A 27,334-nucleotide genomic window follows, 5' to 3' on the forward strand; every position below is an offset into this window, starting at 1 on the left:
TTTAACGTCCACTCAACACAAACTAGGTCATTTTGGGACTAACATATGGTTTAATTAATTTTATTTCAACAATTCGCTTGCGCATAGGGGTCTTTAGCAGTGGAAGGAAACCGGAGGACCTGGAGAAAACCCATGAGGTTGGAGAGGCGACCCTACTCCTTGTCACGTACAACCGGGGATTCGAAACCACGCCAGTCGACTCAATGACAGACTTTATGATACAGCACGCACGCTAACCATTCAGCCATCCACCCCCTCCCCCCCAATGAACTTATATTTCTTAAAACTTTGTGGACAAAGTATAGATGACATTACTGCCGGTGCCATATAGAGGGCCTGACAATTAAATCCCCTGTCTTAGTCGGTTTAATCCCAACGGCACAACTAAACACACTTTGTTAGCCCACGACAAGCGGGAAACAGACTGAAGTTCTACCCTGTTCACGATTTTGAAACAAATAACATAAGAAAAATATTGTAGTTTTTATAATGAAAGACTTTATTCAAGTTAATGTTGACGTAGGACAAGGAACAGAAAGACCCCAGCCTCCGACAGATGATTAATTCCCCCACATTTGTCAATAACATGAAAAAAAACAAACAAATAACAGGCCACGTTTCACAACAACACAACATTCAACGATCCAATCAAATTATCTTATATATAATATATATCATAAAATAAATTCAAAAAGATGGAGGAAATATGTCATTCAGTCCATGATTTCAATACACTCTGTCAAAACCATAGGCTCCACATCAAGATGCTAAATCCACAAGTTTTTGTAATGGTATGCCAACTTCATAGAAGTAATGATAAATCTAATTAGATCTGAGTCAAAATTTCAAGGATTAGTTATACGACAAGCACTAAAATATTAAATTTTCATTTCCACAGTGTAAGCAGAAAGAAAATCATTTCTTATAAAAATTCAACTAATTAAATTAACATTTTGATTTGCACCCAAATAAAAGCGATCCTGTCAGTTTAAGCTTATGGTGAAAATTTACTTATTTTGGTTTTAGAAGATTTATTTTCAAATTTTAGTTAGTGTCTTTCACACTCATGGTCAAGTAATTTGATTGGATAGTATTGAGATTCTTTTGTCATAACTAAATTTTATTGCTCTTAAATTATACTGTAATTATTACAGTAGGTTTTAAAAGTGCCTTTACTGACTTCATAGATGTTGGTATTAAACATACATTATGCAAGAGCTAAATCTGCCTATCACAGGTCTTTCTTTAGGCCTGAAATGTTTTCTAAATCATTAATTAGACATTAATTAACTTATCCAGGCCATAATCAACTCTTGATGGCATCAGATTTCTCCGATATTAAATAGATTAGAACAGTTCAGCCATATTTTGATTTAAGCTAAAAATGGAGGAGCGAGACTTAGCTTCGAACAACCAGGGTGGTGGTTGAAATTATTGCACACGTCTGTCAAACCTTCAAAGGCTAATATCTTCGTTCGCAATAGAGTAATATGAATGAAATTTTCACATTATTCATGTTACATTATCTATTTTCGAACTATTATAGCAAGAATGGCTAGCTCTTTATCTAAATCTAACATAATGTATCTTTACGTATCAAATATTCTGATGGAAATGATCAAATCCGAGTGGAACAAAATTTCTAAGACGCACATACTGGCATGGCAATGCTGTGGATAACTAATAATTATTGTATCCAAGGAGTTAAAATGAATTTACACTCCCAAGTTAAAACCATTTTATCAGAATTGTGGCCCATAAGGTCTTATTCTCTAAAACTTACACTAAAATAGTTTAAGGATGAAGTGTTTCCAATGGCGATGGGTTAAAATGCATATTACAATTCTAACTCTTAATTAAAGATGCATTATGTGAGATTTAGATAAAGAGCTGGACGTTCTTGCTATAGATTAAAATAGATAATGAAACCATTCAACTCAGCGAAGTTATGGGAGAGAGAAATGGGGTTTAACGTCCACTCGACACAACTAGGTCATTTTGGGACTAACATATGGTTTAATTTTATTTCAATAATTCACTTGCGCATAGGGGTCTTTAGCAGTGGGAGGAAACCGGACGAAGTTATGGGTGTTGGGCAGATTCGAGACTCAGCCTCACTTCTCCATTTTTTAATTAAATCATAAAATGGCGATCATACTTCAATCCAATTAAATCTCCGCCATCTGATGATCTAGAGAGTTGATTATAGGCTTGTTATGTTACTAAATGCCTAGATAATAGTTTATATAACATTTGAAGCCAAAATAAAGACCTGCAATAGGCAGATTAAGATCTTAACATGACGCACCTTGAACCAATGAAAACTTTTTTCATTTACCAGTATAAATTTTACTTCAAGTTTTTTTTAAAAAAGGAGGCCACAGGTGGTGTTAAGCCTATGGGACATGGGTTATACAGACTGGCAATGTTTTGCACAGCAATAAAGAGCATTTGATATCTACATTAAAAAAGACATATTCAATATAACTTATGATATTCTCATTTAAGTTATTAATAGTACATTTTAATAACCCAAACCCTCTCCTAATTATAAAAATTTGAATTCAATTATATGGTTCAATAGATATCAATGAAGTTGACACACGTGAATAATTATAATAAATGACCAATATTTAACAGCATTATGTTGATAAATTTACGATCAATATACACGTTTGATAGCAATACACATCATACACAGTTATAAAGCAAATGTAATCATTCTCTGCTTATTTTTCCTGGAGAAGATTAAAGGAGAAAATAATATCTGGTTTAATGTGATATCAAGACAATAGAATAGATACATACTATCTAGATACTTTTTCCATTTGAACTATCCAGAATTAAATAAATTCTTTTTTAAATCATATAAATGAACATGTGACTTTTTTTCCTCAAATTTTTTTTTTTTTTTTTTTTAAAAATAAGCAGGGTGAGATGATTTATCCATTCTTTAAATGTACACACCATACTGTGAACTTGATTACATATTTACAATATAATATATATATATATCTGATTATGATATCTTTTGATGATACAATGTAGAAGAGACATGTTTTCTGTTTCAATGAAATATTGCCACAAACCTATGCCATATTAAATGCCATGATTGATAATGTCTATTATTTACGATTTATGATTCTCTAATCTCAACCATAGTTTGATTAAAAAAAAGACCTGACAGATCTAGTTATAATAGGTAAAAAATAGATAATGAAAAGGGAATATGTTGAAAATTTCAGTCAAATTACTCCATTCTGAGTAACTTTATGGCCATTTGAAGAACAGCGTAGTCTCGATTGTCATTGCTACTATTGTTACAATAATAAACAAAGTCTGGATTATCTATTTCTTAATTTAATTATTAACTGGTAATCGTGTTTAAATCTGTTGAAAATCCACACTATCCGATGATCTAGAGAGTTGACTATGGGCATGACATGTGAATAAATGTCTAATTAATGATTTATATAACATATGAACCCAAACAAAAGGCAGATTTAGCTCTTACATAATGCAGCTTTAATGTTCCACTCTCAACCATGAAACCACACTTAAATATTTAATATAATACCAAACTTAGCACAATAATAAGTACTGATAATAACTTAACATCTTGCCTGTTTGCTAGATATTTGAAGAATTTCCTTCAAGTTATTTAACACTGCCAAAATATACACTAGAGGCTCGAAATATTTTTGCATGAATAAACTGAATAAAATTCATTTAATCATAATATTGTTGGCCACTACTAGGACCCAACTAGCAAAATTTTGAAAATGATGTCCTGTAAGTGAGTAACTTGTAATTCTAATATATCTACAAACAATTAACGTGTAGAAGATTTTGTGGCATGAACTCATGAAGTGAATAAAAATAGTGTATGTATTTAGGTTAAGTTATATGTTATGTACACACATAAAATATTTAATATTATACATTGTACATACATTCAATATTATCCATAATATATGTTATAACAAGGATATTCATTAATATAATATATATATAATATACTGTATATTTATATTTACAAGTTTATATACCACTATATTAAACATTTAACCAAACTACGACAAGGGCTGATTTCTTGTCCCCTTTTCAAGGCAATTTTTAAACAAGTTTTTATTAATTCGCAAGCTTTTAACTTTTCCTTCATATTCTAAATTTTAACTTGTCAATTATTTTTGTAAGCTAAAACATGAAATTCAATTCAGTTTTCATTTCTCACAATTTGTATTATCCAATTCTTTTAACGTCTAATGACGACAAAACCAAATCTGTTTTAACTGAACTGACAAAAGAAATTCAGCCCAAAGACAATCAAATTAATTAAACATAAGTCATCTACTGTAACAACTCACAAGCAACAAACTTAAAACATTCAACAATTATACTCAGTAATTACAAGACTGAAATGGACAAAACCGTTCGTGAATAATATCAGATCAAATCAGTGAATACAAGATTGAACAGTGAATACCAGACTGAATCTGTGAATACAAGATTAAACCAGTGGATACAACACTAAACCAATGAAAACAGGACTGAACACGTGGATAACATGAGGTTCAAGTGTATCAATCACCCATCAGTTAAATTACAAATTGAAGATTTTAACATATTCATTTTATCCACAAAGTAAAGAATCTAAATCTACCTGGAAATGAAACCTTATCAAAAATGATAATGGTCTGAAACCATATCCACAAAAATTTAAACTAAAAGATTTGAAGAATGTGACTAGGATTTTCACTCTCAACCAGTTAAACAATCTGATTAAAACATAGAACCTATTTCGTTTCGTTTTTTATAATTCAAAATTTCATTCGATTTGTTAGTCTCGGTCACCCAGAACCTCCTAGTCTTCAACATACGGAGGGTCTGGGAAGGTTGTCAATATTTGACGTAAAGTCCATTGCCCATGCGTAACCGGGAGTTTGGTTTTTAATGTGGTTGATTATCCAGTCTCTTTAGCCAAGTCAAGTAAAAGTTGCACCCCTTCCCACAATAAATCCCATAATTCTTGCATTAATATAAACAAACATGAATCATGATGACGAATTAGGATTAATTTTAAAAGCATAGATATGGCCCATGAAGAGAGAAATTTTACAATAAATAATTAAGAGTGTTAGATATTGAATTCGCATCCAATCAATTGGATTTTTTGAAATGACATTCTTAAATTAATTTCATGGGCGTAAACATCTTGTTTTAAGAGGAGTTACCTCCCTTAGACATTGTTTATGATAATGTGAAAGACCGGATTATCTAGCCAATTTTTCTCAAATATTGACAACCTGTCCAGACTAATATTCGTAGAATATTTTTCTGGATGATAGAGACTATTGATTTGTCTATACTACACTAGGATCTGGAAGAGTTGTTATATAACTTGTGTTCTGGATGGCGTGAGGGATTAGCCAATGAAACCATCTGTTACGGCGATTTCTTGGCATGTGATGCAAGGAACTGTGGGTAAACCACCAGAAATGTCAACGCTTATTGATTAATAAATGTCTGACGTCATAGGGCCATAAGTCCTTCGTACGACCTCTGACGCGACCTTTTACTACAACCAATCAGATCTTCATGTAGTGTAGACCAGCGAAGTTATAAAAAAACGAGACGAAATACAGATCTGTATTTTAATCAGATAGCCAATTAAAAGGCTTCATACAAAAATTTTTTAGCTTAAGTTTTGGTGAACAAGGCCCCTGATGCTGGATGAACAGACAGTAATAACAACATAACTAAGCACTTTGAAGACATTTGGCCTAAAAATAATCCCCCTAAAGATTTGACAGAAAATGTGACAAATGATTATATCTGTGAACACATTATAATATAATCACTTACAATCACTTAGTGATTATGATTCAACCATGAAAAACTTATTCAAACACATGCAGAATGCTTGAAACCAGAGTACTCATGCTTGAACCATGGAAACATTATTCAACCATGTTGAATGCCTGAAACCAGAGTACTCATGCTTGAACCATGGAAACATTATTCAACCATGTAGAATGACTGAAACCAGAGTACTCATGCTTGAACCATGGAAACATTATTCAACCATGTAGAATGCCTCACACCAGTGTTCTCATGCTTGAACCATGGAAACCTTATTCAACCATGTAGAATGCCTGAAACCAGAGTACTCATGCTTGAACCATGGAAACATTATTCAACCATGTAGAATGCCTGAAACCAGAGTACTCATGCTTGAACCATGGAAACATTATTCAACCATGTTGAATGCCTGAAACCAGAGTACTCATGCTTGAACCATGGAAACATTATTCAACCATGTTGAATGACTGAAACAAGAGTACTCATGCTTGAACCATGGAAACATTATTCAACCATGTTGAATGACTGAAACAAGAGTACTCATGCTTGAACCATGGAAACATTATTCAACCATGTTGAATGCCTGAAACCAGAGTACTCATGCTTGAACCATGGAAACATTATTCAACCATGTAGAATGCCTGAAACCAGAGTACTCATGCTTGAACCATGGAACATTATTCAACCATGTAGAACGTCAGAAACCAGTTGAAGACACAATTACATCTGTACTCTTATGATTAATATATGAAACTGGCATGTGAACACATTTTAGAACCAGTATACACATGTTCAACCCAGAGAACACAGAAAGCACATGGTCAAAACAGAAAACACATGGTCAAAACAAGGAACACATGATTGATCTAGTGACCATTTCATTGAACACAGTTGAATAAACTAATTCATGATTTAACAAGTTAAATATATATGATTGAACCAGAAACGGATGGAATCAGTGAACACATGATCAAATCAGTGAACACATGGTTGAATAAGTGAACATATGATCAAATCATTGAACACATGATCAAATCAGTGAACACATGGTTGAACAAGTTATCTATAGTACACTGGTAAATGAGCCAGTGGCAGTGAAAGATACGTTCAGTTCAGTCATTTCAAATTGAATAACCAGTAAATACACTTGAGGAAACCCCTGAAATACATTTTCAATAAAAAATTTATACAAGATAAAAATTCAAACACTGATAAACTATTCAACAGATACGGATAATATACTTTAAAATCATTTCTATTTAAATAAAACATTTAATTTCTCATTATAGATTCAGTTCATTTAACAATACTTATATTTCATTTTGTTGACTCTGGTTACAAATAGTTTTAAAATATCAAACTGAATGACTCAAAAAATAATTTTTTGTCAAAAAATATTAGCATGTTAAAATTTACCATCAGGATAAGGAATAATGTAACACTGATTTGCATCTGAGCTGCCATGTTTATCAGAGAAGTTGAAATTTATGTCACCTTAATGCGTTATTCGTTTGCCATCAGTATAGATTTGAAAGAAGATTGACGATACAAATAAAATCTAAGTAAATTTTTGTTTAAAGTTTAGAAATGAGATATTTGGATCATACCATTTCATTGTAACTGACATTTCATAACAGCCACCTCTGTTAAGTGGAGTTATTCCCCTTGCATTGTAAAAAATTGACTTTCAGCAACTTCATGATAATTTTCAGATAGATATTGTTTGAACACGCATGCATTTATGTTCCTTTATCAATGATGATAAATGTTTCTTTTACAATTAACAGTTTACAAATTTGTGACAATTCTTTTATTCAACAAATGGTTCAAGTATTCATGTCAACCAGTGAAGGTTTTTAAGCAGCGCAAAACACAAACATGTAATTGTAAATTACAATTGCGGAATGGAATGTCCATCATTGACTCGATAATCATATATATTTAAATTGTGATGTTTCTCTGTCTGAAGATGGATCTTGTCTATTCACGCGGTTTGTGCTGCCTGAAATTTTCCTTAATTTACAAAAGTACAGGTCAAAGTTCATTTATTCATTAAATATTACTGAAAAATTGGATAGGTTTATCAAATAGTGTGTACAAAATATTAATAACAATATTGCAATAAATACACCAGCAATTCATTTACATTCAATAAAGGCCTGTCTTATTCAAGAAAAATCATGGAACCCTTTTCCCCTGCAGCTCTATTTGACTTTGTGGACCCCCATCATTTTTTTTCAGATCCTTAAGGTGCCCAGGTTGAAAAACACTGCCTTAAATATGGCTTTTAAGTTTCAATCCATTCAATCTGATTAAAATACACATGAATATTTTGTTTTGTTTTTTTATACTTTCGATGGCCTACACTACATAAAGATCTGACCGGTTGTAGTGGAAGGTCGTGTCAGGGTTCAGACATTGATCAATCAATCAGCGTTGATGTTTCTAGTGGTTTACCCACAGTTCCGTACACAGCATGCCAAAAACTCGCCGTAACAGACTGTTTCATTGGCTAATCCCTCACATCAATCAGAATGTGGGTTATATAACAACTCTCCCAGATCCTAGTGTAGTACAGACAAGTAAAACGAAATTTTGAATTATAAAAAACAAAACGAAATAGGATCTGTGTTTTAATCAGATTGCAATTCATTTTAGGAGATCTAATTTACATGGACATATATCCTGAATTGTTTCTTCAGTAATTTTTTGACCAGAAACTGGACGTCATCTCATCTTGTTCTTGGCGGCGATGCTCTTCCAACAAAGTCTAAAGCTCTGTCAATTCATCAATCTGATTAAAATACCGGGCCCTTATTCACGAAAACTTAAACTAAGATACAATCGAAATTTTAAGAAATACTGCAATTCAATTGGCTGACCAGTAAAATCAATTTGCAAATATCCAATTTGCATATTGGTCAGCCAATCCAATTGCAGTATTTCTTAAAATTTCGATTGTATCTTAGTTTAAGTTTTCGTGAATAAGGGCCCCGATCTATATTTCAGATCTGTGTTCTAATCAGATTGTCAATTCATATACAATCAAAATGAGTTTTGGTATGCTTGTTCCTTGCAAAATTATGCATTGATTAGCGGAATTCGAATTTTGATTTGACATTGCAATTTTAAGATAGCTGAGATGAAGTCATAGTTAGTTCCTGGTCCATAGTATGGTGGTACTTGTTATAATCATTGAGGTACTAAAATCATACAAACGGCCTGAATGAAATGTGAGCTGGTTTTTATACTAATGTGAGAATCTATATTTTGGAATTTCCACACATCAAGTTGGATATCACAAGGGTTAGAGTTAGCGGATCTTTTCCCAAACTGACCTGAAAAAAGATAACATAAAAAAAAACAACCCCCAAAACGAATGATGGTCCTACATTCTTGTATATTAAGAATATTTCATGGCAACACAGAGGGTTTGAACTGTAAGATAACATTTCTAAATGGCTTTCAAAAATTAACAATGATAAAAAAGAAAAGTAATGGATTCCTTTTCTTTAGTAACTATAACTAATAACATTTATCACTGGGTTAATCTCTCCTACGTAAACATCGTCCAGTTTCTCGATATTCCACATCTTGTCATCACAATAAACCAAGCACTTTCTGAGAAAAAAATTTACTAAAAAAAAAACCAAACAAGACATTTCTCATCATCATCTTCTAATAAGAAACAAAACTCAGCCATTTTTTCTCTCAACAGACGACGGTGTTCATATCTTACTAAGCGACTTTTAAAACTAAATATACTTTATCATTGTTTTCTTTCCATATTCTGATTATCTTTTCGTTTGTTCGGATTAAATTCTAAATTCTCCAACGAATATGATCTCTGCTGATAAGATTCTTGACTCATTTCCGACGAACGAGACTGAGGTGTCACACTATGTCCTTCAGACCTTTGTGTTTCTGAAAATGGAAAATCTTGACTTTGACCTTGACGCGAGGTTGATGGGGACATTCGAGCTTGTTGTTGACTGATCTCCGCAGCTTTTAATGTAACGTCTTTATGAGTTAAAGATATACACACATCGTTTATTGTTAATTTCTGACAATCTAGTCCATAGCGCTGAGATGTACGAGCAGGACAACACGAAGACCAACCCTGGCCAAACACAAAAAATGGGTGCTCCAAGGTAGCTTCTACGGTCACCTGAAAAGAGATGAAAAAATTATAAGATCAGGGTTTATTATAATTGTCTTAAGAATGATCACAAGTTTGCCTGGACAGTTTTTAATTTTATACCAGCCAGGAATTAAGATCACATTGTCAGGTACGAATTCAAGCTTTTTCAGGTACCATCATAAACATTGTCAGGCACAAATTCAAGCTTTGTCAGGTACAATCAGAAACAATGTGAGGCACGAATTCAAGCTTTGTCCGGCACGAATTCAAGTTTTGTCGGGTACCATCAGAAACACGATTTCAAGCTTTGTCAGGAACCATCAGAAAAAATGTCAGGTATGAATTCAAGCTTTGACAGCTACCATCAGAAATATTGTCAGGCACAAATTCAAGCTTTGTCAGGCACAATCCCTCGGATGCCTGTCATTTTGTCTTTTAGTGCTAGCTCTTATTTACGTATTTTTATTAATACATCTCCGGCACAAAGTTAAAAATATCAGGTACATTATTTCCAAGCCTGCTCTACTATAGTTTCTCCACTTGATGGAAATACAGGTAGATAACATTGTATGGGGGGGGGGGGGGGGGGTACATCTGTTGTCACTTTCCATTTGTCAATCTCAGAGTGTGTACAGAACTTGATTTTATATTTATTACAAATTAAAAACAGTCTTGAATTTGTTTAAATATACCAGTACATGTACTCCCCTTCTTTTTCATTATATTTACAGTAAATAAATATTCCTTTGAAAGTTAAAAACCCTCTAACACTACAGAAATCTAATCCTGTCTTATTCACCTCTCAGATATGGTTAAAGAAAAGTTAAAAATTAAGTTAAAGTTAAAAATTCTACGATCAAATGTAAAATTGTTGGGCTAGGTCTAGCGAGTGATATTTCACATGGTATGTAGGCCGTCAGACAAAAATGCAAAAATATGGAGGCCACCTGCAGACGGTTTAAAACAAGTTAACCAAGTACACTAACAATCTCCTCGTATCATAAAATCAATTCTATTTCTTCAACTTGAAGCCAAGAAAATATTGAACCAATGAGCCAAGTATTTAATCAAGTACTTTAACTTCATTCATAAATCTGTCTTTATATATAATTTAACAGTCATTTATCTATCCACTGACTGTTAAAAAGAAACAATGTGTATATATTATCACTTCTGTAACTTTTTGATTATAATGAGAGAGAGAGAGAGAGAGAGAGAGAGAGAGAGAGAAATGGGGTTTAACCTTCACTTAACACAAACTAGAACATTTCGGGACTAACATATGGTTCAATTTTATTTTAATAGCTCGCTTGCGCATAGGGATCTTTAGCAGTGGCAGGAAACCAGAGGGCCCGGAAAGAACCCAAGAGGTTGGACAGACAACCCTTCTCAATGACAGACCTCATGATCTTAAGCGTAGACGTTAGATTATTTGACCACTCAACCCACTGGTTGTAATGAAGTTACTACAGTAAATACAAATGAAATATAATATTCCTACTATATTACTTGAAAATAAAGATTCAATTCAACTAGATGTTTTAATATTGATAACACCACATGTAATAATGGGGTAATAAATAATATATATAGAACGAAAAAAAACCACACAAACATTGATTAAATCTCTAATTCGGTTGATCTTATGTGTTTATTTACTCTCTGTTGGCACTAGCTCCATTCAATTTAATTTTCATTTAGATATGTCTGTTTTTTTTTTTTTTTTTTTTTTTTTCCTGATTAAACTGTTCTCAAAACAAATCAATACTTCAAACAATTAACAATTTACTTTTCACCCCATACCGAGGGTTGTGGTCATTTTAAACATACATTACAAAACAGAGAAAAATTATACAGCCTTCATGTGGACAAAAATTCAAAAAGCTGTGTTCTGTTCTGAGTGCATAACAGTAAGAAATTGAAACTACAAGCATAACCCAAATAAAGCGACTGGGTCCAACACCTTGAATATGTCATGACATTGTATTCTTTTCTGACGTGAGTTTAAACATGCATTATGCAAGAGCTAAATCTGCCTATTTCAGGTCTTTCTTTAGGCCTGAAATGTTATCTAAATTATTAATTAGACATTAATTAACCTATCCAGGCCATAATCAACTCTAGATGGCTGCGCTAGCCTGCGATCTTTAGTGGATTGTAAGCCGATTTACTGCATAACTTTCCTTCTCATTAAACGATTAAATGGATAATCGAGATTATGCTGTTTATCGTACTGACTTTAGTAATGATGACCGAGGCTTATGGGAATTTCAGTCGCTTAGTTCTCGGTTCATAGTGGATCAATTTGAATGAAATTTTCACCAAATTGCCTTCTACCTTATATAGTTTTTAACTATTATAGTGAGAACTGCCAACTCGTAACCGAATCTCCCATAATGTATCTTTAAGGAAAATGAAATTGGGCTTAACGTCTTACATTCCGCAAAGGGTTCTTTTACGTGCACACCAACTTGAACACACCTCCCTCCAGCACCCCTAGCAAGGGGAAAACGAAAAAATGAAATGAAATGGGGTTTAACGCCATACAGTGTGCTATAAGAGAAATTTTGCCTGGGCAGCGGCACTATAGCCCACTCTTATATCGAATTCAAACTGCCAAGGGATCTTTTACGTACATGCCAATGTATACATGTTTTTTCGTCACATCCAAACGACTAGACAGCTGTCTTTGTCAGGCAAGGGGAAAACACTTTCACGACCAACACCGGGATAGAAACTGGGATCTTTTGGTTAGTGTGCGAGCATGAGGCTCACTAAGACAACTCGTAACACTTCCTGACAGTCGTTTCTGAGTCTTAGTTCAAGTCAAAATTTGTAAGATTTATCCAGAACAAAACACTTTCCTGGTAATCTATCAATCCAACATAAATATTATAGAAAAAAATTAAAGATACAATATGGAAGATCAGATAAAGAGCTGACAGTTTGCACTATAATAGTTAAAAACTAGATAATCTAAAGGGAATAATAATATACATGAAATGGCAGTCAAATTACTCCACTATCTACCAAGATATAAGCGATTGATTTTTCGACCTAGCTTCGGTCATCATTACCAAAGTCGTTACGACAAAAAACCTAGTCTCGATTATCCAGTTTTTGATTTAATCATCAATGGTCGTTGAGCAGCAGATCGGATTCAAACCCAGTGACGATCCGACACATAAGATACAACATTTCAGACCTAAAGAGGGGATCACGGTGGATAAGTGGGTAAGATGCTGGCTTGCTAGCCTGGAGGTCGGGTGTTCGATCCCTGCATTGGCTGAGAAAGTTCATCCAGATTTTCCGACGTGGTTCCTTCATAGCACACTGTATGGCGTATGCCCGTCTTCATTAACCCAGTTCGGAGCAGAACAGTTGGACGTTAAACCCCATTTCATTCATTTCAGGCCTAAAGAAAGACCTGCAATAAGCAGATTTGGCTCTTGCATAATGTATGTTTAATAAATTCATAGAGAAAAAAAAACCTTTGTCAAGGATTTGTTGAAAGGAATTTTTCAAAATAGCCAAATCACCAAACTCTTTATTCTTTGTTCAACCTTTTTCCATAACCTGGATTCAATGTGCTACTTTTCTGCACCGACTGGGCTAATGAAGACGGGAAAACTGAATGGAAAAATTTCAAAATAAACAGAAAGATTTCGATTGCAAACAAGACAAATCCATCCATTGACCCATGTGTGCAATTTTCAACCGTTGTAAAAAAGTATATGAGAAGTAGACGAAAACATAAACATTTTATTTTTGTGTTTTAGTAAAAAAAACACATTAAGCATTTGTTGTACAACACATGTTTCTAATTCTTTTCAAAAGCTTTAAATTTCTCGGGATTTTTTAAATTTTGTCAATGAAGAACAGCATTTATTTCACTTCAGTAAATTCTGGGGAAAATGTCAAGAATACTTGGCAAAAATTTACTATGACAATTCATCGGTGAGAATATCATCCCAAGAGGTCGGGGAGAATTGTTTAAATATGTCCGCAGCGCAAAGAATTTGCACTCAATAAACTTTAACCAATAAACTGTTGTCTGTTGAAACAACATGAACTGTCTCTAGATAAACAATCGTCCCCATCTTTCTTTTCTTTACATGATAAGCCTGTGGTTGATTATCTCCTCGTCCAGTAAAGGTTTTACTCCTTTAAATGTCTGCCTGATTGTCAATAATGTGTTCATATCTGATAAGTTGGTGTTCTGGTTTCACCGTGGTTTAATCAATTATTTACAAAACTATTGGCAGATTTCACTATCAATGTTTATAATGAAATATATATATATTATATATATCCAAAATTATTAGCACAACCGCAAAGCTGCACTACTTTGTTTCATAGTAAATGATGAAAAGATAAAAAAAAAAAAGGTATGCCAACACAAACTGATTTTAACACTGGTTTAATAACATTTTATATATACATATATATATTAGACCTTTGCATAAAGTTTGAAATGGAATAGAATTTGGGGATTTAAAATGTCATCCATTCAATACATGGGTCATTTTGACACCATACTACAACAATGTGGTAATGTGGGACATTTCCACCTGCCAAAACTCTTCTTTGAATTTCAATTTCCGAAAGCCAAATTTGGATTACAAGTAGACATTTTCCTTGAATAAAACGATCCTTTTTAAAAAGTAGAACAATCAACACCAGGCTTTCACAAATCCTAGCATTAAGTTATTTCATATGTTTTTGCATGTTTTGATTTTGGATTAGCAAGACATTTTTCCCAAAGAATTCAACCATTTTTAGTATAAGCTCAAATCTTATTTATATTTTAAAGCACTTTTACACAATAAAACTATAAAGTTATTGTATTTTACGGTCAAATTCTTTCAAAACAGGGAATTTCTCCTATTGGTTAATTTCACCATGGACCGTGTATAGATGGACAGGCAACAAGTCCCGTTTGTTGGATTATCTGCCGCTCGCGCGAGACACGGCGAGATCTCAATGTCAACGGCAAATCAAGCGATGTGATTTTTGACATTGCGGGATTTTATACTGATTAATTTCTCGAACTCCTCCTTGGAATTTACGGTATTCTTATAGTTACAAGGTAATTTTTCAACCTGATAAGTATTCCTATCCGGTAGTGACGAATTCGACCAGTTTGAAACTTTGAAATTTCCAAATGCAGCAGTTGAAAATTTTCGTAGGTTTTGTAAGCATTTTGGTTTTGCTTAATAATCAAAATTCCCGTATGTATGAAGGATTTTAAAGTTATGAAAATAAAGTTCAGGTATAATACTGTCCGGAATGATGATTAATTGTGCAGAAGTAAAAATTAAAAGAGTGTTTTAGTAGATTTGTTTTTACGAAAAACTCGACATTTTTTTTTCGGATTCACATAGGCGCGTCCGAAGTAAACAAAGACGATGTGTTGATATATTTACACCTCAATCATCAGTTAGTAGTCTATCTATGTATGGGTTTAAAAAAAAAAGGAGTAGCAAGATAAATAAAAATAATATGAATTGATTTCTGTTTCTTTGCTTTTAAACTTAATACAGGTATTTGCGCGAGGGGAGCTAATTTAATTTAGTCACGATTGTCAGGTCTCTCTTTTGCCGCGACACAGAATTCTAAAGGCTTCGTGGGCCTTGCCTGTCCATCTATACATGGTCCATGATTTCACTGCCAGTCACAGTCCATGTTAAAACGAGAGCCCTGATCACAGGGCCTATTTTAATGTGCCTCTGGATAGGGTTTAATGTCCACTTGACACTAACATATAGTTCAATTTTTTTCAATCAATTCCTTGCACGTTGGCAGAAACTGGAAGATCCAGATAAAACCCACAAGGTTGGACAGGCAACCCTACAAGCAGGGAATCGAAACCACGCCACTTGACTCAATGACAGACGCGTTAACCATTCGGCCACCCAACCACCCTTTTAGAGTCGGTGTAGTCAGAACGAAATTATTCTACCTTCAGTAGTGTAGATTAGGTGGGGCAAGGGAGGGGGATGGGGGCACTTTTGGTCAACTGTTTTGAAAAAAGGCTGTTTTTCTGTTAGGAAAGGAAACAGATACTTTGTGTTATAACAGGTTGCGTAGCTACCTATTGTCCACCTTTGAAAAGAATCACAATATGTCAATTTTTAAATAATCAAAGTTGGTCAGATGTTCAAATCAAATACATTAATTCTGTCTCTAATTCTGAACCAGAATAGCAAATTTTGTAAATCTCTAATCCATTTATAGTTGATGTTATGCACGAAAGGTGAAGTTCTTCGTCTAAATTGTTTTTTTAGAATTACTATTATGGAAAACTCTTTCTATTTCTGAATGTTTAGAAATGTAAATGCTTGTGTATCCAGCCACATTTAGACCATATTTAATCCGATATTAGTATTAAGTCAATAAGAGTCCTCTATAACATCTACTTAATGGGGAAAAAAGACAAAGTTATCAATGGATTTATCACACTCAAGAATCGTAACCTAAAAATACTCTCTTTTAACTGAAATAGATGTAGATAAACCATGAATTAATAGAATAAACTGACGTAGTTTCATCAATGGATGCATTATTGATGAAACGTATACGCTATTAGGGAACTGTCAATGGCTTATTTTAACTCCATTCATATAAGAGCAAAAGGAGCAGGAGGCATCAAAACTGTGTGAATTTTCGAGATATAAGTAACTAAACCAAAGGATGACATTTAGATTAAGATAAAAATAGGAAACAGTTATTAAAATTTCATTTGCTTCCCTTCACAAAAAGTCTCCTTGTTGGAATTAACAGTGTGGACGACCATAGTAACCCTGTATTGACGTTTTAGTGGCGAAGCAACGTCCTTAGATGGCGTAACGCAGCTCTATCACTTGAGCTATATATAATTCCTACGTCAATCGAATGAAAGCTAGTCAATGAAAACCTGGCATATTATACTCCAATAATCCACAAGGAGTCTTATTGAAATTCTCTATAAATAGTTGTCTCACGTCAGAGAAATAATGATTAATAATTAAAGCTAGTGCGTAAAGCTATGAACGCGGAGTGAGAGAGAGAGAGAGACAGAGAGAGATGTAGGGCGGGGGTGGTAGTAACTGATTTGAGTGGTTATTGATCTTGGCTGTAACAGACAACTAGCGTAATAACATCTGACATTCTTCCATATTATTAAAGATACACGTTAACAACTGCACAAAACTATAGAGACAGAAAAAAACTCCCAAGCTTTCAATAATTCTTTAAAAGCTGAGTTCCTTTCAAGACGTTATTTCTGGACAACTAAAAGTTAATTTAGAAAGATAATTCATTTCTAACTTTGATATTCATGTAGGCTATAGTTTCATTTCAACTATATATATTTATTTCTTTTTTTTTTCTGGAGTTTTAAATCACAGTGGTTTTAGATATAGACTTCTATTTATTACAAAGATGAACTAAAAATAAAATATAATTCACGATTTTATTTAAGAAACCATGCCAACTCTGATTCCGAAATGAATATAAGGTATTCATTAACTATCTGCACATTTATCTTTTTGTAAAGCATCGAGCAATCCAAATGCTCATCACTACACTTATTAATTGTTTTTTAACGCGAGCGATCACTCTCGAGCACCTGTCCCGCACTTGAATGTCGATCAAGGGGAAGTTTTCGTCCCTCCCCTTGAAATTGAAAATCGCTCTCCTTTACAAAGTCGGGGGGGGGGGGGATGTTATTATCATTTATGAAACCAGGAATGACCCCTTAACATGTAGTTCAGAACCATTTCCCATACATACAACTAATCACTCAATCACTCTCCTTAATATCAGATCACTCTCCTTAATTTCTAAATAACTTTTCTTATCAAAACTAGGAGAGCGTTTTTAGGGGAGCTATTTATTAACAGGAGCTTTTTTCAGCTCTCCTCTAAAATACAAACAACAACTGATATAATGAAACTATACACCAAGTTATATTACTTTGAAAACAAAAACAAAAAGTCCCACAGCTTTGCTCCGCTTAGTAGAAAATGCTCATCATGTAACACTGGTTTCCATTTATTTTTATACACAGTCCCCTAAAAACGTTGTTCACAGCTGACATGACGTCATCATTACTAGGCTTGTTCCTCTTCATTTTTTAAATAGGTGGAAGTCAGACAGGGTCACGCGATGTCAGGAATCTGACACGTTTCTGATCGGCAGCCAAGAGCTTTGGCGGCCATCTTTGCTGAAACCTCCCATGAGAGATGCCTACAACACGGCAATTGTTAAGTGGGCAATCAGTCGATCAGAAATCACCGTGTCATGCAGGTACTTCATGACTGCCCTATGGCCAGTTTTGTCCATTTCTGGTGATTTCAATGGGTAGGGTCACAAGATGGTCTGGTACAAAGACAATAATAACACTACAGTTGCAGTTCTTATATCTATGATTCATTTAATGATTGTACTTGTTGGTGTTGGTGGCAAAAGTTTGTTTCAACCCAACTGATTTATCCTTTTCAGGCTTAGAACTTTTACCCAGCCCTTTTAATCTAGGAATGGGCTACAAAATGCCCCCACGCCCCACCCCAACCCGCCTTATTATATACTCTTCAGAAAAAAGTAGGGGATATTCAGAAACAATACAAAACTGCGGAAATGCACTGCTATGTTTATTAGAGGTAACCAGTGTATGTTAATAACAGGCCAATTGCCTACACATGAACAAAAACAGTTCATATGGGTGGCTTATCTGATGGCCCCATTTCACTCGCAAAGAGATACACTGTCAAAGTGAAAATGGACGGTTTTGATTTTTGTGTTAATAATGAGTAATTGCTCCACCAATCCTCAGACATTCAGCAATTCGTTGTGGCATGCTCCTAATCAATCGTCCAATCACGATTTGGGGCAATCTGACCCACTCCTCTTGCAGTGCCACGGCCAATTCTTGCAGTGTTGTCGGTTGACGTTGACATCAACGAACACGTCTCCCGAACAAATTAAATGTAACACACTAAAGCAAAGATACGCTAAACAGTGTCAAATTTGACAATGAACCCCTCTCATGTGTATGGCGGTATTGCGTGTCGCACATGGAGCTCAGTGGTTCTGTTGGGGCGATAAGTTCTTCATCTGTGAACATACTCTCAAGTGTCCATGACTATTTATCATATCACAACCTGCATAGGTATTTGCATTTTAATATCCCCTTTTTTTTTTTGAAGAGTATATATCTCTCTGGCTCTGTCAAACAATGTGTCAATAGATTGTGTAGCATTGTTGGATATATTAGAAATACAGCTTTAGGCATTCCTGTTTTAGTTACATCTCTTAAGAGAAATTTGTAAGATTCAGAAGCTGTAAAGTTAATTGGGAATTTAGGTAATGATATACTTGCTTAACACCAGGAACCACAACTCTTAATATGATTGACCAGGATGTTGTCAATATATATCAGATTATAAAAGCATCCTATTGGATCAAGTCTAATATGACGTGGTAGTTCGACAAGTGGTGTCAGAGAGTTTTTAGTTTACAAGTCATCGCAAACACAGACTCTTCTTTTGTTAATTTCTCTATTTGCTATTTATTTGTCAGGTACACAATTATTTTGCCTGATCATGAATACTGGTATCAATATTGAAATATCTATAAAAAAGAAAGATAGGTTGCCAAGCAACGTAAAAATTCGCACACACTAAAAGCTGATCAACCCATGAAGTAATTAACAGAAATAATTAAAATTTGATCAATTTCTAGATCTTCCTGACATAAAAACTTACTGGTTGATAGTTTTAACTTTTATTGAAAATCAATTGTGTTTTTGTTTCTGTACAATAATCGGATTATAACAATAGTCAACAGAAGGTCTACAAGAAATTTTCAACACGATCAAAGGCAATAACTCTTAAAGTAAGGGCAATAACTATAATAGTTATTACTGGAAAGAAATTAAATAGGATTCTTCATCTCATCAACATAAACATTGTGTATAAAAGTAACAGCAATCGAGTCATAACTTTAGTGTCTAGATCATCCTCAAAGTTTTCCAAACTGATTTATGGCAATAACTCGGTAAGTAATTATCGGAAATTGCGGAATATAAATGAAAATGAACTCTTTGTATAATTTTCATATCTATCAGATCACAACTTTAACCGATAGCGTGTCTACAAAATGTTTCTAAGCAACCAAGGATCATAACTCTGACAGTAATTTCAATGTAGGTGTATAGTGTATAAAACCCCAATATAATAGAGTTTTTGCATGTATTATGTCGTTTAGCTTTGAGATGAACTGTATTTAAAATTAGAACAGAAAATGCTATTGAAGGAACACAGCTTTAGAAGACACCATAACTTTAAAAAAAAAAGAAGCTATGAATGAGAATGGAGGAAACCACAATACTATCACAAGTAGGTTTAATAGATCACCTGTGAGATGTATTTCCAGCCACCTCCTCTGCTTAGTTTTATATCTATACTATCAAGATAAATCTATAAAGACATTTGACATTCTAAGAAAAAAGATCAAGTTCCACCAGCCATCACAAATCATCATTTATCAGCATTAATAAAACACTTGCGTAATACTTGGCCATCTTTTTTTAAATTTCATTTTAAAACTAGAATGCCAACACTAACTAATTACTGCTAATGCTTTCTACCAGTAACAATAATCTAAATGAACTTGACTTTGACATAATTACTACTGTATAATAAGGGAGAAAACAACGTCACACGTTTTGTTATTTCACATTGCACGGTATACATGTACTCCATAAAACACTTTTAGATTGCAAATAAAAACTTTTTTTTTTGTTTTAAATCCAATATTATTTCCTTAAATATTGTTTTAATTGTCACACTTTTTCGTTTATTTTTGGCCTGGAATAGAATATGGTCGAGCGCTAAAAATAAAACAGTTAAATAAAGAAAGAGAACAATCCTAGGTATTACTGTTAATAAATATTAGAAATCTGTTGAGTGGGATTAAGAAATTTTTTTGTGACATACAAGCTATTAAAAGATCGAAGATTCCATGAATAAACCATTGCTCTTGGCCAGATCGACAAAAAATAATTCTATTAAATGTTTGGGGAATTAAAAAAAAATAAAAAGAGTAGTATTTCTCTGTATGCTAGAAATAGTAACAAAACAAATGGCTTCTGTATATATTACAAACAATAACGTAGGAAATAGAATCACACCTTAACCTGGCCGAAGGGAGGCCTACTATATGTTTTTCTCATTTGTTGAAGGAGGAGGTCCCTCAAGGCTCATTTCTTATTAATGAAACCTTCAGTTATTCATGTTTAGCCTTGTAGCTAAGATTTGTGACGTTCACAGATTATTTTTAGTCAATGAAAAGTAAACAAACTAGTAAAAGTTTTTTATATTTTATAATGTCCTTCAGAAAAAAATATTAATGAAAGAAATAACTCCATTTTATGGGTGTGTCCAAAAATTGGTAAAACATTGTCAAAATGTTTTCAAAGCCAACCTTTTATAAAATGACTTCAAGCGACAACTCCTCTCTATTATATGAAATCCATTCAAATGCATGTGAATGATTTATGGAGCAATAAATAATATAACTGCTTTGCTATAGACGTGTGAAAATTTACTGCTTTTACAAAGAAATGCCTTGAGTTTTACTTGAGAATGGACTCAAGAATAAATTTAGCGCCCCCCCCCCCCGGTACCAGTGTTACAAGCCCTGTTGATAAGTTCTAAAACTAAAAAGCAGTCCATACACACACCTCAGAAGGGAGCTTTCACTATAACAAGGGTATCATTTAATATTGTGTATTTAGCATTAATTTCTTTCACATTCATTCAATATCAAGTCCTTGTTTAAAAATTCATAAAAATCGTTTAAAATCATCTAATTTATACTCGTGTCCTGTTTAAAGTTGACTATTTACAAGCGTCTAATTTCTTGATCACTGTTAAGAAAAACCCAACCCAATTTATTATTGATGTATAATGATTAATTTCTGAACAGCGGTCAGGAAATTAAACACTTGTAAATTGGACACTCATTATCAAAACTGATCAGTCAGCTTTAAACTAGACACAAATACAAATTAGATAATCTGGGGTATTTTAAATGATTTTTACGAATTTGTAAACAAAGATATGATATTTAAAAATGAATGTTAAAGAAATTAGTGCTAAATACACAAGATTAAATGATACCCTGGTTACAGTGTTTCTGGCAACCAATCGGTTGTTGGTTATTTTACATGCCATGAAATTAGAATTTTTAAGTATTTTACCGTAAACGGGTAAATGCTAATAAGCCTTGATATCAATATAGCTTAGTACCTGTAGATGCTGCATCTTGAAAGAGAAGTTCCCAAATTATTCTAACGGTAATCCAAACAATTTTGAATCAATGATGATATCTATCAGAATGCATGATTTAGAATATTAACACTTTGAGGGATGTTTATGAAGTAGACATTATACAATAACTAGCAGGAAACCCAGCCCATGCCCCAAATTCTGATGGCCTTTAGAGGGTTATGCTTGTTAGTTTGATACCACATATGTGGGGGTGGAGCACGACGACAAAGCAGTATTTCCTTGGGGGCCCCCGGACCAATGCACCTGGGGCCCAAATTCGATGGCCTAAACATTCATAGGGTTAATTTGATACCACATATCTGGGCATGGATCGAACATTCACACATTTTTGATTTTATTTATATAGATTACGACCACAGAAATAGTTATAGAAGGTACAAGGTACTTGATAGGCAGTTGGCAAGAGTGACATTTTGCTAGTTACTCAAAATAAAAGAATAGACAGGAAGGACTAAAGGGTAAATTATGCAAGTTTATTATCATGGTTCTAGGCAATTTCTTATAAAGTCACAACTTATGAAAGAAAGATAACTGACAAACACAGATTGTTGTTTCTTAATATGGATAGAGCCTTATAGTTAAGTCAAGGGGTAAACAACTAAATCAGGGTATAATTGTTGTTAATCCTGTAACAATCTGGGAATCCACTTCAGGCATCTTTTTTAGATTCATCAGTGAACAAATAAGAATATTATCTTTAGATTACACTACTTAATGATCCGATCCCTAAACCACAACTGGTCATCACCAAGGTTGAAGGGTGCCTGAGCTTTAGGTTACAAGGTCTGTCATTGAGTCAAGTGGTGTGGTTTCAATTCCCAGCTTGGATGTGACAAGCAGTAGGGTCGCCTTTCGAACCTCATGGATTTTCTCCTGGTCGCTTAAGTGTATTATTGAAGTAAAATTGAATCATGTTATTTTTAAAATTACTGGTACCTGGGAAATAAATGTCAAGGTTTAAATTATTTCACTGATTTGAGACCTCTGTTGTGATTGGTTATGGTATTTAACGGAAGGTGTCTGACTTTCATCTGGGAGTAGGGTGTGAAGGTAGACATGTTTTTTGACTGACTGGGCACTTATTTTCGATACCAAAATAGACCTAGAATAACCCCTATACTTGAACCTAGAATAACCCCTGTTCTTGAAACTGCATTTATACTGAATTTACTATAATAGGCCACCACAACACACACACAATCATCATTCACAATTCAAATCCATTTTCTACAAAATACCACAATGATAACTTTATCTGTATACTAACCTTCACCTTGTGTTCTCCTACAGAAAATCCTAAAATGGCAGTTCCCCTGTTCACATGTTCATCTATACGTATCACCGTACTTGAGTCTATTTTGAGATCAGAACTAATTTCAGCACTTTGGACAAAATCAGAAGTTTCTAGATCTTCAACACGTTTTAGTTTATTATTAGCCAGTTGTATAACTGATCCCCTCATAAAATGAGGAGGATAATGTAGATGCGGAGGGGGAAGACCCTGTAGTTCCCCCAGTTCTTGTAGAATATCTTGGGGAGGACCCGGACCTTGCCCAGTTATGTGTGACTCTTCTGCTGTCGATACATGCACTGCATGTGAAGACCCACTAGCAGAAGACATCTTAGTTCTTTTAACACTCGGTTCATCGTGCCTTGAAGAATGGGAATATTTGTATTCTTCAGCCTCACCGGGAGCGTCTAGAGGTCGCGTTAATATTCTATGTTTTAAGCTGCCCTCTTTACCACTCGGAACTTTGTAAAACAGATCTTTTTCTCCAGGTAACAGTCCAGGTGTAGATTTACTCATGGAGGAACCTGAAGTATAAACGGAATTCCGTTCCTCGCGCAAGTTACCACTTGAACTCGACCTATGACCCCATTCTCCTTCTCGACCTTCAACTTTAGGGGACCGGGTTTCATGTAACAGGGATTCTCCTCCAGGTATGTTGTAATTACTTGACGGATGAAGAGGGCCAGGCGATGAGGCGGCCGACAAGCTGCGATGAGCCCCTATTGGGGAATATTGGGGCATGGGGCTCCCAGACATAAACGGTGTTCGAGGTAGCTGCGTCTGTGAAGCAGGGTTGCCGTGCTGAACATGGCTGCCCATACTGGCGAGAACAGCGGAGTACGATTCTATATGTGGATAATGTCCGGCTGGCATGAGGGTTGAACTGGTGTGAGAATAAGAAGAAGGATATTGATATAAAGCACTATATTGTTGAGGAACATTAGAGACATGTTGAGGTTGTCCGTGGACGCTATAAAGAGGAGAATATGGAGCCATTGACGGATTTCCTCCCATATACTGACTTCCTGCCATTAAACGCTGACCTCCTTCAGCCATTGTTACCGATTGACGAAAAATTGTTCCTTGCGAGGATCCAGATGTGTGTAAAGATGAATGTCCTAAACCTTCTTGTGTCTCCTGACGACTTGACAACAAACTTTCTGATGACTGCAATTGGCTCTGAGAAGACTGACTAGCTGCCACATCAGCTAACCATGACAAATTTTCATTGGTAGATGAGGAGCTGCCAGTCATTCTAACCCGCCCATAGCCATTGCTGTTCATGCGTTTATTTGAGTTCAGTTCATTCTTTGGAGACGGCACCTGATCTTCCTTGCCAAGTTGGGGCTTTCCGTTAAGAACTGGGTTGTCTTTGACTCTGTCCGCAGAACTAACACTGTTGCTGTAATACACTTGCTTCTGAACAATGCTATTTGTCCCTATATGTTGTTGACCAGCAACAACTGTTATAATGTTGTTAGAGTTATGGTTCTTGTTTGCATCTGCTTTCCTCCATATGTTGTTGTTATTTAGCTGCTGTAGATGGTTGCTCGGCTTGTTCACTGGATGAGAATGGTTGTTTAGGGATGTATCATTATTCTGGCCATTGGAATCTGAAAATAGAAGTAAGAACTTTGTTTAAAATTCGACAATAATTTCGGCATTTCTTACGCAAATAAAATTTATAAAGACCATAAAAACTCTGCTGTACATAATACATAACAAATATATCATTGCAGCGTTACTGAACCAAATCTTGTCAAGTTACATGTACTTCTGTTGCTACTTTCAAAAAAAAAGAAAATTACTGAATACACACAGACTGTTTTTGTCAAGTATTGTCTAGTATATTATGCAATCTCTTTGTATATACTCAAAGTATCGGATTAATATTTTAGAGGTAATTTAATCCCTTGTAATAATGTAAAGGAAAGCTGAATGTCGAAAAAGAATATCAGTCCAAAAATGGTTCAATTCTGTTCAGTATTTTCAAGATTCAATGAATTTGGAATTTGGTAAACATTTAGTATCCTCTACCGGTGGGATATGGTCAACCCCCCCCCCCCCAAAAAAAAAAATGCCAGAGCCACTGATAAACAAAAACTTTTGATGGGCCTCTTTCTATTGAATCCAAGCAGTGAGATTATCTGACATTGATTTTGTTAAAATGTTAAATAATCAATCTGTGTCAATATTAGCCTGGATTATGTCATGAAAAATTGGATTTTGTCCAAAATATGCAAACATGTAATTAATATTATAATCTAGTGTATATACAAATGTATGTATTTTATTTCCTCAGTTAACTCAGTATCATTCTACCACTGAGACTGAAATCGCTATTCTCTGCTCCCAGAGAGAAATTTACCGTTTGTTTATCTCTGGAAAACTAGCCGGCCATTAATCAGTCTTAATTTGGTTCCTAAGCTTCTCCTCCTGATTGGCTGGATTTATTTGAATGAAATGCTGCTGATTTTTCGACAATTCTAGGCATTGGTTCGTCACATGAGTTACATATTAATGATGCTTGGAACATTTTCCACATCTTGACATGAAAAGTTCAATTGAAAACTGCCAATTTGATGATCTACCAGAAACTAATTTTAGTGCACAATGTGATTCGGTGATACATGAAAATTTTGAAGAAATACAAGATTGAGTCGCCATCTTGGATCTTTGTGAAGTGACCGACAGAAGGATACCTGTTGTGACATTCAAAATGGTTGACATATGGCTGGCGAGTTTTCTCAAGAGATAAACGAATAGTAATCTTCTCTCTGGGAGACGAAATTGTGAAATCGCGTAACTATCACCAGTTGTTTTCTTCAATCTGAGGATTTGTCTAGAAATAAACAAATCATCACTTCCTCTGTATATGTCAGTTAATAACTATTAATATAGTCTATGTACAATTGTATCTATTTAATTTCCTTGTTTTCAATCTGACAACCATTGGGACTGAAATCGCATTAACTTTAACCAGTTGTTTTCTTCAATCTGTGGATAATAAATCATCACTTCCTCCATGATATAAGCTAATAACCATACAGTAATAACAACATGTGATACACCAACTGAAATTATTAACTGTCTCTTTCATCGTCTGTGACACCCACGCATCTTAAACAATAACAGTAATAATGGCTGACCACAGCAAATACATTGATTAATAATCCTGTTCTACCCACCTAACAACCAATATAACCTAGTGGCAGTTTCTTATGATAGATATTGTCTAACGCAATAATGAACATAAAAACATGGCATACAGACTTTCTATTTAAAGCGACATTAACCTTCTAACATGAAGACTGAACTATTTCTAAAGAAACTCGGCATTGTTGGCTGATCTGACTACTACCCTAACCCTAACCCATAATCCACATAGTCAGATCAACCAACAGCGCCAGAAACTGGTGACCTTGGTTATGACTGGACAATAATTTCTTATTTCTTGAATCTTTGAACAAAAAAGAATATAGCGCAACATCCTTCTGCTAATTTAAAATGGGACATAACTAACTACATAACTTCACAAGAAATGTTGAATTGAAAATATCGATAGTTTTGTCTTACTGGGTATCAATTATATTGCTGGGGCCTGTTTCACGAAATTTTAACCAAGATAAAATCCAAATCTAAGTAATATTAAATTGATTTTAGTGCTTAGCCAATCAAAATTGAAGTATCTACTAAAATTTGGAT

The 27,334-nt window shown here is 34.4% G+C and overlaps 1 protein-coding gene across 3 annotated transcripts in view; it reads right to left on the reverse strand.

Moving 5' to 3' along the window:
* Positions 1–475: 475 nt before the first annotated feature.
* Positions 476–27,334, reverse strand: part of LOC126816677 (ataxin-1) — a 123,945-nt gene continuing 97,086 nt past the window's right edge. For all 3 annotated transcript variants that reach the window (XM_050543403.1, XM_050543402.1, XM_050543404.2), the window contains 2 exons: positions 23,606–25,242; positions 476–10,030 (listed from right to left, as the gene is read on the reverse strand). In XM_050543403.1, coding sequence (XP_050399360.1) covers positions 9,632–10,030; positions 23,606–25,242 — 2,036 coding nt within the window. In that variant the 3' untranslated portion in view covers positions 476–9,631. The remainder of the gene's footprint in view (positions 10,031–23,605; positions 25,243–27,334) is intronic.

The sequence above is a fragment of the Patella vulgata genome, chromosome 3 (genome assembly GCF_932274485.2).
Source record: "Patella vulgata chromosome 3, xgPatVulg1.2, whole genome shotgun sequence".
In the NCBI taxonomy this organism is placed as follows: domain Eukaryota; kingdom Metazoa; phylum Mollusca; class Gastropoda; family Patellidae; genus Patella; species Patella vulgata.